General features: G+C 40.8%; 1 protein-coding gene across 2 annotated transcripts; it reads left to right on the forward strand.

The window, feature by feature from the left end:
* The first annotated feature begins 2,987 nt into the window (after nt 1-2,987).
* Nucleotides 2,988-16,456, forward strand: atf7a (activating transcription factor 7a). Of its 2 annotated transcripts, none has more exons than XM_070910149.1 (11): nt 2,988-3,086; nt 6,396-6,492; nt 6,726-6,838; nt 7,296-7,460; nt 7,720-7,868; nt 8,658-8,736; nt 8,843-8,962; nt 11,448-11,597; nt 11,908-12,096; nt 12,581-12,686; nt 12,880-16,456. In XM_070910149.1, exons 1-11 carry the CDS (start codon nt 2,988-2,990, stop codon nt 13,110-13,112), a joined length of 1,500 nt encoding a protein of 499 aa, XP_070766250.1. In that variant the 3' UTR covers nt 13,113-16,456. The 2 variants fall into 2 exon arrangements, with proteins under 2 accessions (XP_070766250.1, XP_070766251.1); XM_070910150.1 differs by having other exon boundaries at nt 3,026-3,086; nt 7,296-7,379; nt 12,889-16,456.
* The last annotated feature ends 1,410 nt before the right edge of the window (nt 16,457-17,866 follow it).

A 17,866-nucleotide genomic window follows, 5' to 3' on the forward strand; every position in this document is an offset into this window, starting at 1 on the left:
ACTGATTTATTGTGTCTCACAGAGTTGAGGTCTACATGAAGCAGAGCATTTTACAGTGAGCAGTAAAACTTTACAACTCATCAACTCGTTAATTAGGTTATTCTCAGTGAGACACATCTGACAATCAAAGTAATAAATTAACAGCGCCATTTCTGTCTGTATACATGTGAGTCTAGCAGAGGATTACAGATAGTGCTGCAAATTTTGAAGATGTCCTTCAAGATAGATTGTCTTACCACAAAGCCAAGAAATAGATTATTAAGAAAATACTTTTGACACATCTGTTTTAATCAGGTTATGATATTGTTTGGGGCAGCTATGAAAACAAATGGTATTTTCCACCACTGTCATCTGAAATTTATGGTGGAAACCCCACACTTCATGTTGGTGCCAGCCAGCCAAGTTAATGTCTAGCATGTCTCTAGTAAGATGTAAACTCTGAAATCTGTTCCCACTCCTCACGCCAGATGTGTCCATTTCCCCACACAGTCCACACCCTCGGTATAACGAGCAAGTCGGAGTATCTCGTTTGCAGACACATCTCTGCCCAAATAGACTCAGTGGATTGGAAGCACTTTGTGAGGGCCCTGGCACCAATCTGTTGCCTTTCTCCAGAGCATGGGAGGTCTGCTTCATCCCCCCTTTGATCTGCACAGAGGGACAGGGCTTTCGCTTGCAAACACGATGCAGACCTCTTTCCTCATAAAGACATGGATCTGAGAGACACAACGGTTAGGCCTGTTACAGGCCCGGTGTCATGGGAGAGCGTTGTATTCCAGCGCAAGGCTTCAGTAATCATGTGTTGGCTCAGGGGCAGCTGTCCTCAGCAGAGAGATGGAGGAAAATATACTGACTTCAACATTGGGAAAACTTTCAGACATTTATGCCTCGCCAACATAATGAATAATCTGTCCCACTCAATAATGTTAGGCTACATGCTCAATCCATGTAGTTGGTACAACAGAGGTTAATGTAAAGTAAAACTGTAATATTACAATACTAAACATGTTGCTTTATAGGGTTAAGTAAATTAAGCTGGATAATACATTGGCAGATTTTTTTAAACGAACATGATTAAACAAGCTTTACAAACAAGTCAAAATAACACAGTACAGAGGCTGTCATGCCATCATCATAGTCAAAGTAAAAGTTTAGGAAGGGGATCACAAAAGACAACACGTATATTTTGACGGGCTAGTACTAAATTATTAAAGACAGACGCCATCCCTTCTCATGACTATGTCTTAGTGGAACTTGAGTATTGCAGTAGTCAGTGGCATATGTTTATTGAAAGGTTTCTACTTGTATACACAGCGAGGTCCTTGATGCATGTTGGTAGTTGCTGTACTGTCAGTGGGACACCGTTGTGTAATAGCTACGAGACGTCACTTTGGGCCAGTTGAGAGTGCTAAAACATTAATGTCCCTTGTCCATTGCCATCATCACCCCTCCAATTCCCTGATTTTGAATTCAGTGACCAAGTTATTTTTTTCCCAGTTTGTCTTTACACAGGGTGTTGTTCAGCTGTGCAGAGCAGCGCACATACACAGTGGGGTGGTTTGGTGGAGATGGGGATGGGGTTGAGGCCGGGGGTTTGTGAGGAGTTATTTTCCTCTGTGGAGACAACTGATAGAAGCAGCAAACCTCGCACAGCTTTAGTTTATGTTTATGTCAAGTCAACTTCAGGCGCAACAGGAGGAGAAACCAAACAAAATAATGTGCATATTTAACTCTTGACAATGGCATTAACCAGGAAGACAGGGATGTATTATGTATGTAGTCCTGTGGAAAGCGTGTTTCCAGTGCATCTGCTCAACAATGCTATCCTTATGTGCCTCTATTTTTCCCTTATTACCAAATATTTATGCCATGTTAATAGCACCCCAATAAAAGCCTTCATATTATGTTATGGCAGCAGGGACAATGAAATTAATGTATATCTTATCTAACAAAATGTACTCCCATTGCAGTTTTCAATTGATACATTTTATGAATTTCTATATACTTAAAATGAGATTAGCTACAACAACCAGTCATATCTCACTAGAACTTCAACCAACCAGTCAGCCCAAAGTCCACTCCAGATGTCCAGAATCTGAAACAGGTCATACTGAAGTGAGCCGACATGAAAAAGGAACTGTTAAATACTTAAATATATATAAGCTGTGTCATTATGCACTATTAATATTTAATTTCCAATGTAATTTATCTTGGCAACCAGTTAGCAAAGGTCATTAATATAATATGTATATAATGTTTAAAGGTTGTCTTTTCCTGGGCTTAAGCTGCAGTAAAGTGGTAAAATTGTTCTGTTCTAGCTGAAGGAAATCGTTTTCCTCCGAGTGTCTGTCACTTACTCCTAGTTTACATTATTGTATGAAACATTAATATTATAAGTATCATAATTGATGACCATCACAATCTGTCACTTAACTCCATGTATTTCCATGCCAAAAAAGCAAGTAAGTTGGAGTTAACCAGGACAACAAAGTGAGGTACAGTGTAGGGTCAAGATATTTGTGCTGTGGATTCACATGAGAGTTCTCAGAAAGAGGATGGAGGAACGGAGATTGTGTGCTGAGAAAAACAGCTGAATCAGAGAGAGGGAGAGATTGAATGAGGGGGTTCAAGAAGGAAAAAGGTTGGGAGGTGCTTGAGAGGTGAGGAGAGGGAGTGGTAATGAGAGAAGGAGGGATTGGAAGTGAGGGAAAATGAGACAGAAGGAGAGGGAGATGCCTTTGTGTAAACGGTAGCTGTCGTTCTCTCTTGTAAGCGGTTCCTCATTGGCCAGCCAGAATCCCCCCCGTGTGAAGGAAGTATCACCAGGGAAACTTCGTCTCGCTGCCTCTGTGCATGTTTTCCTCCTTGCCAGGGTTATTTTTAAATAGCGTTCGGCTTCCTGCTCAGACTAAAGACTACAAGCCACAGCATCCCTGTTTTGTTGTTTTCAGGATTTGCCAGTTCACAAATCAAGAAAAGCCGCAGAAATGTTCTCCTCTTCTCCTCTCCCACAGTTACATTGCAAGCTCTTTGCAAAAATGGGGGACGACCGACCTTTTGTGTGCAATGCTCCTGGCTGTGGACAGGTAAGTCCTCTCCCTCCTTGTTCTGGGTTTCAGGTGTGTGCATGTGTGTGTGGTATTTTTGCCCTTGTGAAAGCACTCTCCAGCAGTTAACTGTTACTACTTATGATTGAATGCGTTTTACTTCTAAAAGAAAATGAATTGAAAGCAAAAGAAAAAATATATTGTACTTGAAAAGACAATTTATTTGAGTAGAATAAAGCTTATATATACAACGAGAGAACTTTATAACCCTGAAAAGACTTCGCACTTGTTCTTATTGCCAGAGAAAACTAACTGGCTGTGATTTATGCAACACTAATGAACATCACACCAATAGCATTCTAGCTAGCATGCTGTCTTGTGAGACAATGCTGTCTCCTTTAGCAATGACTCACTGGAAGCTCCAGTGAGTAATCAGAGCACAGTTATTGTTTCAACCTGTCACTGTTGACTTCCAGCGCCTGCAGACACAGGTTTGAGCCACGGCAGTGACTCAGCTGAGTGCCAATAGTGCACTCACATGCCAGTAACGTGGTGTATTGTCGAGCTTGGCCTGATATCACAGCAAATTAAAAGAAGCGTGTTCTAGGACTCATGACTGTTCAATACAGGAAATATCATGTCTGATGTTGTGCTCAATTAGCTGTCTGATGCTGTGTTCTGCTGGGTGTGATAGAGCTAGTGATGGATTATCTCCCCTGGGGTTTGGACGAAGAAAGTGTTTATGTGGATAAGAAACATTTGCGATTCATAAGCCTTCTTTTATTCTCTGATCAACGTTCTGTTGTTCATGGGATTTGCGGTTTGAACAACAGGCATGTAAAGCAGTTAAACGTGTGTGTTGGATAAATAAATGATTTGTTTGGCTATTTCCTTCTCAGAACATTATGGACACCCAGGGACCCCTTCCCTGAACATTTTAACTTTCCTTTGACATGTTTCTGTGATGTAAATACTCTGCATATTTCATTTGTAAATATCATTACTAATTTAGTTGGCAGTTGAAGTCACATGGAGGCTTTTCAAGGCAAAGTGATGACAGTGCGGGACTATAGCTGTGGCATAAATGTCATGGTGAACACGTTGGTAAACAGTTGGCTGTTTAACAGAGCAACATTATCATTCATTTGAAGTCACGATTCTGGCCATGTGGCAAATGTAAGTCTAATATTCACTCTCTTTTAGTTCTGTTTTGGTCTCAGCCTGAGGGAAATATCCAGCTCTGTACCTGCTAAATACTCCGCTATGTTCATGAGCTAGTGTTAGTTGCTAACTTTGTGTGTCTGCAGTCTTTGTGCTTGTCAGGTAGCGCACAGTGGCTATATCAGATTTTCTTTCACTGACAAAAGCTGCCTGCTGCAGCTGGAATCGGGGTTGGTAATTGGTAAAATGTAAAAATATTGATTAGTTGTTATCAGGGTTCGTACAGAGTCTTGAAAGTTTGGAAGATGCTTGAATTCAAATAAACTCCTTTAAAAATACTTGATTTTCAACATGATCTGGTTTTTCGTCTACACAATCACTCACGTAAACCACAAATGTGTTAATATTTGAAATCAAACAATCCCGTCGTTATATTTGTTTGTTGTCTCCTGGCGTCTCACACCAGACGCGGAGCGGAGCTAGACTGACCGACATGGGCGCCAAAATGAAAAGGGGGCGTTTTTCCGTTCCACGTCTGGGGGCGTTTTTCCGTTCCACGTCTGGTGTACACCGGTGTTATGAGGGTGACCATCTGCTCTCAGAATGGAGTTTTTGGGTTTAGGTACCTTGAAAGTGCTTGAATTTTACTCTTTCTGTATGAACTCTGTATTGTTGGTGAGTGCAGCTTTAAATGTTAAACACAAGCAGTCGGACAAAAAAATTAGCCTAAATAAAATACAATCTGAAATTTGTCTAAAACAAAGTACTCTTCTCTACAAAATTGACCAGAATTTTGATTGAAAACATTTAGAACAGTTTTCAATAAATTTTGGTTTGTACCAAAAAAGTATTTAGGTACAATACCCAGTCTTACATATTATGCCAGCTTAAATTTCATTATGCAAACTTTTAAGAAACTTAAACACGTGCTGCTTTTATATTTATCGTCTTTGATGTTTATTTGTGTACATTTAGACACGGAAAATCCTTATGTCCAAATCCCTTTTTACTGCTGCCCTTTACAAGCAACAGTTGTCTACCAGGAAAGTCTGAATCATGCCCATAATAGAACGGGAATGATTGACTCCTGGCTTTGCTCAGGGTTTTCCTTTTACCAAGTTAACAACAACAACAACAACAACAACAACAACAGCCCCCCCATCATGTGTTCCCCAGTATTTACAGTGTGGGAAGGGTTAATCCTAGCTGCCAGTATCTCATACGGGGAAATTAGTCGGAGATAGTTTCCTCTTCAAGACTCAGCCGCCTTGTTCAGAGGAAAGAGACAAATCAGACATGTAGTTGTATTGGTGATGCTGCCTGGTTGGGCTAAAAATAAGCCCCCTGACACTTGACTGTGTTTCCACTTCACTCTCTCACGACTGAACTCGCAACTGCAACGCAGTGCCCCAAAATAGGCTGCAGCGAATGGTGAATAGGCTGGTGCCAGAGCCAAGATTATTCCTCCTCCGCCTCCGACTGATTCACCTCGCCACTTCTCCAAAGAAGAAGTGCTGTGTCTCAGACGATGGCTGTTGGTGCTCTCTTCTGAAGGTCTGATTTGCCTATGTACCAGACCTCCTGTAGCTTCCACTGTGGATACCTGATAACAGAAACAACAGAACATTGGCCAATGGAGAGCTTTACTGAAGCACAGTTTATGGCATCCACATGTTTAAAACACCGACTAGTTTGACAATGTGTTCTTTTCTGTAAAAACACCTAAGACTTGCATTTGCAGCATCTGTTTTGATGTGGCTGCTCATTTGCCTTGTGCCAGTGGTTTTTATACTATGCTCATTCCGTACATTTCTGTGCTGTTAATCATTTCAGCTCTCATTCATTCAAGCCTGCTTTCTTTTTTTAGATAATTCTAGTCTGTGTTAAGATATTTGAGCCCATGTCCTGCGGCTATAATGGGCCCATACAAGACTTTTAAGACATGAGGAATTGTACACCGCAGATGCGTCTTTCTTTATGGTTTGTCACATAATGTATACAATATAGGCTGCATGTGTTGGGCTACATCTTCTAGAGATTATCTGTCTGTGATTACTGCAATATGATATCTGGGTTAAGGTACTAAAGGCTTTTCTTCAGGTCACCAGGACAAGTAGACAATTACCCGTAGGCTACTTCATATAATGTACTTATCTTTCCTCTTTTATTCTTGTTCACTTGTTTCAGAGGTTTACCAATGAGGACCACTTGGCTGTTCACAAACACAAGCATGAGATGACACTGAAATTTGGACCAGCCAGGACCGACTCTGTCATTATTGCAGGTACTGTTTGTCTACGAGACAGACGCACAGCTTTACTCTTCCTCTTTCTTAAATATCTTCTACCAGCATTCAGATGAAGACTGTCAGTGTGTTCCAACACTATTAGTGCAATCTCAAGAAAAGCAACTCTAAAGACGCATTAATGACATGGGTTTCTATATTCAATGCTAAGTGTGAACTAAGTGTGAAAGCGTGGCTTTGAATAGTTGTCTCTATTCATTCCCTTTTGCCAGACCAGACACCTACTCCCACCCGCTTCCTAAAGAACTGCGAGGAGGTTGGTCTGTTCAATGAGCTGGCCAGCTCCTTCGAACAAGACGATGAGGAAAAGAGAGCAAAGAATTCTGTAAGAAGGGCTTGTGGTTGATAATTTTGTCAATGTTTTCATCTGTGTGCGTGCCTGCATGTATACCTTTTTGTATCATTATGTATAGAAACCAGTGGAATTTTGTGCAAAGTGAAAAATTATGTTTTACTTCCTTCTTTCTTACCTCAAGTGTTGATGCTGTCAAGAATTATTGCTTGCAGAAATTCCTGCCTTGGGCACTTCGTCTGTGTATCATTAAATTTCAACAATTGCAACAGCTTGTTAAGATGATTTCATTGAAATGGTCCAGTGTGTTTTATTGCACTTAAAATAGTGTTTTGTAAACTGATGCCATGGTTGTTTGTTTTGTGTAATAAACACCATAAATACCCACTTCCTTTTTTTAATGTACTGTAGTCGATGAGAATCTTATCTTTGAGAGTAGTGTGAACTTACACTCTTTATCTCTCTCTCTCACCGTCTCTGTCCTTCTCAGCTCCCTGCTCCCAACTCTGTGGCTTTGGACATGAGCCTGCAGACGCCATCAGATGTGAAGGTGAAAGAAGAGGCAACTGTAGAGGTCGACTCCTCGCCACCAGACAGCCCTGAATCTGTCTCTGGAAAGTCAGACAGCAGCATAGAGTCTCTGGTTAAAGGAAAGGTAGGACAGAACGGGAGGAGGGGGGATTGCATGAGTATATAGAGAAGAGGGTGGACCCTTAAATGATGTACAAAGAGTATGGCTCATGATGCACGTTATTATGACTTTTGCAGTATTACATAAATGCACCTTGAGGAAGTGAATAATAGGATCTTTTTTTCTCTGCGATGTGATACATGACATGTTGAAACCATTGTGTAATAGCTGAAAGCTGTGTTTGAACTGTTTTACGTAACTTATCTCACCGCTATTCTCCTAGGACACACCACCCAGAAGTTCAGCCCCCACCCCGACTATTGTGCGTCCAGGTTCCCTCCCACTACACTTGGGCTTTGATGCCCTTCAGCCCACCATGCCGTCACCCACCTCTGTCATCACACAGGCACCACCTTCCAATCGTACTCTGGGGTGAGTTTAGTTCAACATCTTTCTACTGACCTCTTTAACGCTGATTTGCCTGTTTTAAAATGTCCCTTAAGTAGCTTTAGAGATCTTTAAAAAACACATTTTCTGATAAAATGGTAGTGATATGTATCGGCGATAGACACTTCATCAATAGCAATAAGAAAAATGTTCACTAGTTTCACTTAAATGCATTAAAAAGTGCAAACTGCCATGAAAGCACATAACGAATATGTCTCATATCCCTTGATAATGGAGCTTGCTACGAGGGACATGCAAACAGCCAATCATTTAACAGATGTGTTGTTCGGTTGCACCGTTGACAGGTGACACAACACAAACAGCGAATAAGGTGGTTATAGTCAAAATAAAGTGGTTGAATTTAACTTTTTTTTCTTCTGGTCTTTAGTAAAAAAATGTAATTAAAAATGATCGATGATTAGCGATATCAACTGAAATGAAACATTTCATCATGGTACATTTTCCAGCTTACCAAACTCAATATGCCATCTTAATTTTTGCGGCTGCACAATTTGAAATAATTTTTTTGTCTTTTAAAAATTTCACCATCATTAAACCAAGACTATAAAAACCTTGTGTTTTTGACTTAAATTTGATTTGGACTAGTAACAATGAATGTAAGTGTGGATTTTGTAGTTGAGTTGAAGTGGATAAACTTTCATAAATGGTGATAGTTGCTATGTTACAGACACTTTTTAATATGTATGGAATTGTAATTTATACAAACATGACCTCCTCCTGTTCCTGTTGTCCCTCTGCTGTCTGCCTGTCTAGTTCGCCAACCAGCCACTACCCCATGATGATGCTTCCCTCTGTGCTGCCTGGTCCAGTACACATGCCCTCTGTCATTAATGTAAGGCAGACCAACAGTCTAAATATGTTGTTTTTCAATTTTACAGCCAAGAAGTTGGTTCAGGTTGTTAAAACGTGTACATTTGTGTATCTTATGTGGTCTCCAGCTGGCCCGACCCATGTGCATGGTACCCAACATTCCTGGGATCCCCGGTCCTCCTCTGGGAGGCAGCAGCAGCGGCTCTAACTCCCCCTCTGGCTACAGCATCCACTCAGAGGCCAAGATGGTCAGCACTAGATTAGCTCTCTATTTTTATCTCTTTATCTGATCTTTTTGTCTCCATCTTCACCCTCCAGCCTTCCTCTGCAGTGGCTTGGTTTGTTCATCATATGACTTTTTTACTGCAGTTACTTGTTTATTTAACCCATACACCATGACAACACAATTTGTACTGAATTTTTGATACCGCAAAGTACACACAGAGGTCTATGTCAGGACCCCATGTTTCAACTGTATTTCAGATGAAACTGAGTTAGTTTGGTCATTTTTTTATAGTATTACAAACAAAGTACCCATTTGAGTAGATCCTGCCATTTACACAAACTGCTTGCTTCTTCAGTCACAACTTGTATGATCATTGGGGTGTATATGAAGCCGAGGGGTGTTTTATTGGTGTGAAGAATGTTTTGTGCGCACAGTCACACACATGGACATAGGTTCACTCATTCACTACTATATAGTACACTATATAGTAAGAGTGATTTTAGGCAGTGATGGGTCGTACCACCAAATAATGATTTTCAAAATGCTGTTGTGTAATGTACCACAACTCAAAATCTGAAAGATTTTCCAGGAATATATAACTTTAGTCGGGTCACATCAGCTACAAAGCCTCCAGAGCTGAGATAAAACAGAATGTCACATGAATGTGCTACTGAAAACAAGCTGGAGGTGTTTCACACTGTCAGGTCAGCATGGGTGAAGATATCTGCAGAATTAGATCACCTTTTTAAATACATGCCTTAGAGAATTCAAGTTTTTTCTGAGGCAAAGGGTAGTATAATCTGGTGCTTATTTATTAATAATTCAGCAGATCGAGCAGAAAACAGTCTAGTCTCGATGGATAGGGCTTGCTATGATGCTGCGGTGATGCTTAAATGATAGCAAAAAATACACAAACAAATGTAGTGGTACTGCTTTTGAATCTGATCTGAGGGCTGTACTACGAAGCAAGTTCGACATACCCCAGCTTTCTTTGCGTTGGCTGGCCCGACAAAATGTAAAATCCAAATCAGAGTAAATGGATATCACGACAGTGGTTATCAACTTTCTTTGATAAACCAGGTTTTCTTCATCAATCTGCGTGTTCCCATAAAAGGAGTCATTTGACCTCAGTCAAGAGGAACAGGTTATTATAATGTGAAGAATATTTTTAAAAAATCATTACGGCAAAAAGTAACACTGTTGCTGCAAAGAAGGCAAGAGAAGAATGCTGGAAGAAAATTACAATTTGTGTAAATTCGTAATATATTTATTTTACCACTCAATGCCTCCTATTTATTTTTAACTACATCATGTCGAAGTGTCCTTGAGCAAGACACTGAACCCTAAGTTGCTCCCGATGGAGACCAGCACCTTGCATGGCCGCTCGGTCGCCATCGGTGTGTGAATGTGTGAGTGAATGAGACTTAGCTGTAAAGCGCTTTGGGAACCGTGAAGGTTGAAAAGCGCTATATAAGTGAGACCATTTACCATTGTAGAGCTCTTAAACTTCAAACTTAATGCAGCATATTTAAACATTATACTCAATAATTGTATTTAGGTCTGACAATGAAGGATACATGGATATCACTTTAGTTGTGGGCAAAATCAAAGTGAAATTCTTTTTTTTTGGTTGAATATTATCTGTGATGAATACCAATAGACTAATCAGTGTCCTAACTGGTGCTCTATTAGCTGAACTACCAGCAGGGTAAAACGGACTTGGCAGCAAATCAGGGCAGAGCATGAAATCATAATCATAAAGTGTGTAGTTGCTGTGCTTCATAATTCTTTTAGTGTATGGATGATATGCTGTGTAAAATCTAAAGTGTTAATATTATCTGAAGGGAGCGCTACAAACATATTCAGTAGTTTGGTGAGCTCCAGAACAGCCTTGTGAACAGCACGACATACAGTATTCTCGCACAGATCTGCATCACTAACTGAATGCATGTAGGTTCCTGTGGCAAAAAAACGCAACTCAGTGCGTACAGTTTAAGCTACTGTAATTGCACAGCTTCATTTGGTGGCTTGGTTACCAACGTAGGCTTAACAAATTTTATCTCAGCTGAGAATCTACATCGCTCATAGAGAATATCGTCCGGAAAAGTCAATGGATCACTTCCGTCTCTAAACACTCTTTACACACCTGTCACAGTTCTGGCACCTTTAGGTCCACAGGGTCTCGCAAGAATGACGACGCCATTGCCAAAGGAGTTGATTAGTGAAAGGGTGGCGCTTTTTAAAACCGAAACTCTGAACATAACCTCCTCCAGAGCAGCTTAGGTGTGCAGCGTAAGTTACCTTGGCGATCTAGCCAGGTTAAAAGAGAGCCATTAATCTCACTTTGTAGTACACCCCTCTGTTGTGTTGTTGCTTTCTTGACCTTTTCAGTGCTTAGATCTTCTCTTTTCTTTTGCACTCACATTACACTGTTTATGCTGTTTGGGCTGTGTATTCCAATTCCTGTGCTTGTTATTGATGTCGGTCATATCGTTGTTCTCCTGTAGCGTCTGAAGGCTGCGCTGTCCCAGCAGAGCCCGTCAGGACATAGTATGGGGATCATGGCCATGGGCAGCAGCCCCATGGTACCTCAGAGGGCAGAGCAGAACCAGCTGCTTGTCCAACAGCCAGATGCTCCATCACCTGCACAACCTCAGGTACACTGTGTTGTCTATAGCCAAGGACCTGACTATAACATGACTTTCAGGTTTAATAACCTTGTCACTTTAGTTTGGAAAATCTAATGAAATTACTAAAAGTAACTGAGCTAAACCATCTTGGTATCCAAGTATATGACATATCACCTGTTTCAGTTACGGAACACTGGGGCCGCTCTTCTTGTAGTGAGATGACTATAATGTGCTCTGACTGAAATAATGAAACTATGACTCAAACTTCCCTTTTCTCTCTCGTCTTTCTTCCGCTCCGTCTGTTTCCTTCTCGCCCTTTACCCTGTTCTCTCTGTAGGTATCTCCAGCACAGCCTACAGGTGGGCGTCGGCGGCGGACATTAGACGATGACCCAGATGACCGAAGGCAGCGCTTCCTTGAGAGGAATCGGGCCGCGGCATCGCGCTGCAGACAGAAACGCAAACTGTGGGTCAGTTCCCTGGAGAAGAAGGCTGAGGAGCTCTGCAACCTGAACGTCTCGCTGTCGGTGAGTGGGTGGGTGGGTGGTTTGGGATGAAGTGTGGCCAGTGGGAGGCCTGTGTTAGCGTGTGCCTCGTCACACTGACAGGCTTTCATCTAGGCACTGAAGTTTGTGAGGTGTTTTCCAGATAAGCACAATGAGTTTCAGGGAATATTTGGTAATTTTACAGGACTTTGTGTAACTCATTATAACTTTTCACATCTTTATTGTGTTATTTGGTGGTTTCAGGTTATTTTTACACTGCATGACTTCTCCAGTGCCAGCTTTACTGTAGTGGAAACCAGACTATTTATCCCTTTAGAGCATTTCTTAGCTGAAAAACATTAGAAGTCCATTAGAGAGAAAACTCTGGAAGGTCTCCATGTTTTCAGTTAAATGACCCAGCATTAGTGATGGTTTCCCTTTTGGGTATACTGTATGTCTAACTATGATATGAATTCTCCATGAATTATTGAAAAGTGTTGTATGTCCTTATTTTCTGATCCTTCAGAATGAAGTGTCTCTGTTGCGGAACGAGGTGGCTCATTTGAAGCAGCTGCTGCTGGCCCACAAGGACTGTCCTGTGACCACCCTACAGAAGAAGACTGCCTACTTAGGTGAACCTTTTAATAATCATGCCATGTTACTCACCTGGTAGCCTCTTATGTTTTTTATCTCACTCGTAATTATTGTAGCGTTAATGATAATGTTTGTAGCTTTTCAGTAAGGCTGGTATGGAGTGTATTCATGGTTAATAGTTTAATGCTTTTGCCAGTCTGTATTTACGTTGTCTTTTTTTTCCCCGTGTAGCTGCAGAAGAGAGCATGAAAGACACCTCAGAGCCTACAGGTTCCCCTGCCCCGGTGATCCAGCACAGCTCTTTGGCGCACAGCCCCTCTGCAGGGCAAAACGGCCTGAGCTCAAGGGCAGCAGCTGAGGCCATGGCTATGTCTGTGCTGGCAGGAATGGGCCAGCAGCAGAGGGCTGAGAGTGGACCCTCTCACATTATCATGGCTGCACAGTCTCAATCTGCTGCCAGATGATGAGCGATGCCACCGCGGCCCAGAATTGGCTCACACTCGTCACCCAGGGGTAAAAAAGAGCAGCGGACCCCCCCCCCCCCCCAACTTTCCCCAATCTAGAAGTCCAAATTTCTCCTCTTCCCCCTTCGCCGTGCTCCTCTGCTCTCTCTGACCCTCCTTGTGGAGCCATCGTGCTGTGGCCTGGAGCTCAGCAGCAGCCTTCTGGGAATGGACTGAGACTTTTGAGAGAGCTTCCTGTTCACTTTGCCATAGACTACAGGGGCTGGACTCCAACTTCCCATCCTCGTTTCCCCTCTGTGCTTTCCCCGCTCATCTCTCCTCACCCTCAGTCAAAATGGCTCTTCGCTGGACTGTAGGACTGCATCGCTCTCGAGTGTACTGCCGTAACGAACTTCCCATGTGGACACGCACTGCACGTGTGCACAGTTTCTAACACAGGTGTTGCGTAAACACTCTTGATCAAATCAGATACCAAACAACACACAGGGCTTTACACTGTTTTCAGCAGGGAATAGTGCCTTGTGCTCCTCGACTTTTTAGCCATGCACACACCCACACAAGCCATCACAGCATACGTCCCTATACATCTTGGCTCCAAAGATGCAGTAGTTGTCTAGACGTCAGTGACTCAGATCTCAAATATTCACCCAAACCTTTTGTAAATGGTTCCACCTCAAGGTGATCTCAACATGGACCCAAAACAACCTTACCTATTTACACCCCTTTATGGAAAATTTGATAAACTGTGTGTGATTGGCTCTGTGCGTATATATTTATGTACATCAGAGCAGTTTGCCTACTCCTGTTCTGATACGTTAATAACTTTGGATAGGATTGTTAGCATGTGACTTTTTCTATTAGGGTGTTATGTTCGTGATACAGTATGTGCAGCTATATTTTTTTAATTAATTGGCACATCCTCTCAGATTAGTCTACAGAACCAAAATACGTTGGATTGACAGTGTATTATCTTAAAACTAGTTTGTTTGGGCAATAGCTTTTTTTCTGACCTGAAGGGAATTCAACCTCTCTACTCCTCCTCCTCCTCCTCCTCCTCCTCACTTTCCTCTAAAACAGGCAGTTTTGCTGTTTATTGGTTTATAAGTGGATGCCTTTTCCATTTTATATGAAAATATTCTAGTGACTGTGTTTCTCTGTGTGGGCTCTGGACTTACTGTAATTGTAACTGTTATTTTCACACTTCTCAGGATGGTTGCACATCCTTGCTGCTCGTTGGAAGTGCGATGAACCCCTTAGTCTCTTTGCTCTTTACCAAACCTAAACTAAGCCATAATGACAACCAATCAGATCTCTGAATCTCCAAAGACCACCTGGTTCTTGTTCTGGGACAGGAAGTTTATCGCCTGTCTGTTATTTGGTGTGATTCAGAGGTCTCCGTGACACAATCTACAGTATATCACTGCTTGTTACTTGCACTTGCGCTTCTTACACACACAAGTCTCACTTACAATATCTGATGGTTTTGCCTTAAGATCACATTGGTGCCTCCGATATCCCCACTTAAATACACACAGGTTTACTCATGTGAAAAACAATGGAGCCTTAGAAAAATATATTTGTCTTAATTTGTTCATTTCATTAAATAAACAACCAGTGAGGAACAAAAGATGTACCTGTTGAAGATTCCTCAAAGCCTTTGAAATTAATGTTTAATTTAGTCTCTTTTCAGTGACATAAAATTATACAATACTTGTGTGTCATCTGGTGGAGAGACACAGCAAAGACATCTTCACTGGTAAAAAAGCTTTGAGGGAGGAAATGGTTAAGAGGTCTTGTGACTGTGTCTGAATGGCTCCAGTTCTTTATACATCCCACCAAGATATTTCATCAAGATATCAGTATATTTTTACATAAATGCCTAAAAAGAAGAAGAAGTTTGCTTTTCTGGTTTTTCCCTGTATATTTTTTCCCCCTCTTTTGTCTGATATCATCATATATTTGCAAGATGTGATACTTCTGTCCATTAACACAAGGGCATGTCTTTATGCACTAAGATAACGCAAGTTTATTTTGTTGCTTTGTATTTCAGATATCAGATCCTTTTAAAAAGCGATATTTTCTCTCGTCTGTATTGTCTACATGAATGGCAATTTCCTCAGCAACTTTTAATACCTTTCACCTTTGACTGAACCTCTTGTCCTACAGTCCCAATGGCGACCCTGGCATTTTGTTGTACTTCAGAGCTGGCGCTATATTTGGCCGGCAGTCCCTTATAGACGATTATTCATATGAAATGAAAATTCAAACTATATTTAGCTTTCATGTTTTCATGTAATTCATGTCATTGGCACCTTTTCTGTCATTTCTTGTTTTCTTTTGTTGTGTGCTATTTTCAGCACTATACAACCTTTGTCATAACGCTTCTGATTGTACTGATGAATATAGAAACTAATTTCTCTTAACATACAGATTTCTTTTCTTTGTTTGTTTGTTTGTGTTCTCTACAGAAAAAATGGCATTAGTCCGTTTTCAAAAAGAGATGATATCCCCTTTATTATATCTTTTAAGATAAATTTGGTCATGTCTTGAAAGCCCTTGCCTAACTTATTTTTTTAATTGGTCAACTAACAATCATCATTACGGTCTTTGGCATATTAAGGTTACCTAGAATTGTTGTGAAAAGAGCAATTTAATGAAAAATGCAACAATGTGAAAGTTGCACATAGTGTATTAATGGTTTTTCACACTCCCATTGTTGGACTGATGATTTCAAAAATTGTCCTCGTTCTGTACATATCTGTACTATATGAATATATTTACTTTTCCATGCATGTCTAAGTGGAATACTACGAACACTTACAGTGCTGCAGTTTTAATTAAAGAAACTACATCTTAACGAACATTTATAAAGTTTTGTTTGTGTAGTTTTCAGCTTAGATTCACAATGACAAGAAGATGCTTTCTGTAAATTTGTTGTAATCTTACGTAACAAGATAAACTCGCAGTAAGTCAGTGCTTGGTAAAATGTGCTATGAAAGGAGGTGTTTTGGATTTGAGAGAATATATTGTATGTAAGGACATTGTACTGTCTGCTTTGTTCATAGTCTGTACCTGGGTAATCTGTAGCAAGTGTTCCCTCTCCCTTCACTCATGGACTGTCATTTCATGATTGTGTTGTTGACGATGTAGAGACGTGCAAAATAACCAATAACTGTACTTGAATAGTTGCTTCATGTGCTTTTAAAGTACACTCTAAAATTCATCAACTTTCTTTGAAGCAGGACCGTAGCTACTATTGAGGACACTGAGGTTTTTTTTCTGGGACTTTGGGGCATGTTGTAACCTGAGGTTACATTCTACAATTAAAAATGTACACATTGTGAGTATTTTATAGTTTTTTTACACTCAACATTTTTAAATTGGACTACTTTAGGGGCAAAATGGAAATAGGTAAATTCAGTATCTAGAATATTATTCCTGTTAGTGTGGAGGAAGGCCTTGAAACGGAATTCTGACCTTCGTGTCAGGAAATAACATTTACAGAAGATGTAGTCGAACATTTAACTTGCTACGGCCCTGCTTTTAAGATGTTTTTGCACTGTATTCAAGTACTTTCGGAAAGACAAAAAGTGACACAAGCCTACAATTATGCCGTTAATGTTAAGTTTGCTTTGAAGCTTGTTTTCCTTGTAAGACAATGTCCATGTTTCTTGTAAGGAAAACATAATCGTAACTTTTTGGAAGCAGCCCTTAATTGCAGAGAGAGTGGTTGGAAGGATATATTTATTTTTATAGTGGTTACAGTCAGGATGCCACACTGGTCTTTTGAAGGTGACCATATGTAACTTACTCAGAGCTCTGAACTTGTACTAAAGCAGTTTTCAGTACAAGTATTCTTACTTGAACTTTGGTGCAATTTAAAATCAAGTACTTCATCTCAAGTAGGTTAAGGGCTGGCTTAACCCGCTATGGGGCCCTGGGGCGAAAATGAGCTGGGGGCCCCTACAAACCCCCCATACTTCCAAAACTCTGTACATAGTATATGGCATGTTGCCTTTAAGTACCCATCAGCTACTGTGTACATAACAGTGCCAGAACTGAAATGATTATTAATTGATTAGTTGATAGACAGAAAATAAATGGGCAACCGTTTTGATAATTATAGAAACATTTAGGTTTTTTAAGATGAAATGCCAAACGTTCACTGGTTCCAGCTTCTCCAATGTGAGGATGCGGCGTTCCTGTTTTATATCATTGTAAATCGAATATCAACTTTGGGTTTTGGACCACTGTGGACATTTTCTGATATTTTATCGTTCAAACAATTAATCAAAGTGTCAGATGAATCAATAATAAAAGAGTTGTTAATCGCAGCAGCTCTACAGTCGACACATGCCCGTTTCATTATTTTGTATTTTGCCTACAGCCCCGGAAACCAACAAGGAGGCGTAACACTCTGCCCCAGTTTCAATGTGTGTCAGTTTGTTTGTATAATCACTTGTGTAAACTCACATTCATTTACACATGTGCAATTAATCAAATTACCACACAGTGAACCCGGGACTTTTTAGGGACCCTGGGCAGTTGCCCGCTTTGGAGCCCCGTCTCTAATCCAGCTTTAAATAGGATATTCTGGCACTTTTTCCACCCTTGCTAGCCACAGAGTCAGGCTTTAGTTGTATGAGTGTAACATCCTTTACACACACGCTCTTATCTGGCCAAATTATAATGTTTAACTTTTTTTTCTCCTGTGAATCCACTGAGAGTCCCTGAAGGGGCCCGGGATCCTCTGG

The sequence above is a fragment of the Enoplosus armatus genome, chromosome 8, assembly GCF_043641665.1.
Source record: "Enoplosus armatus isolate fEnoArm2 chromosome 8, fEnoArm2.hap1, whole genome shotgun sequence".
Lineage (NCBI taxonomy): Eukaryota > Metazoa > Chordata > Actinopteri > Centrarchiformes > Enoplosidae > Enoplosus > Enoplosus armatus.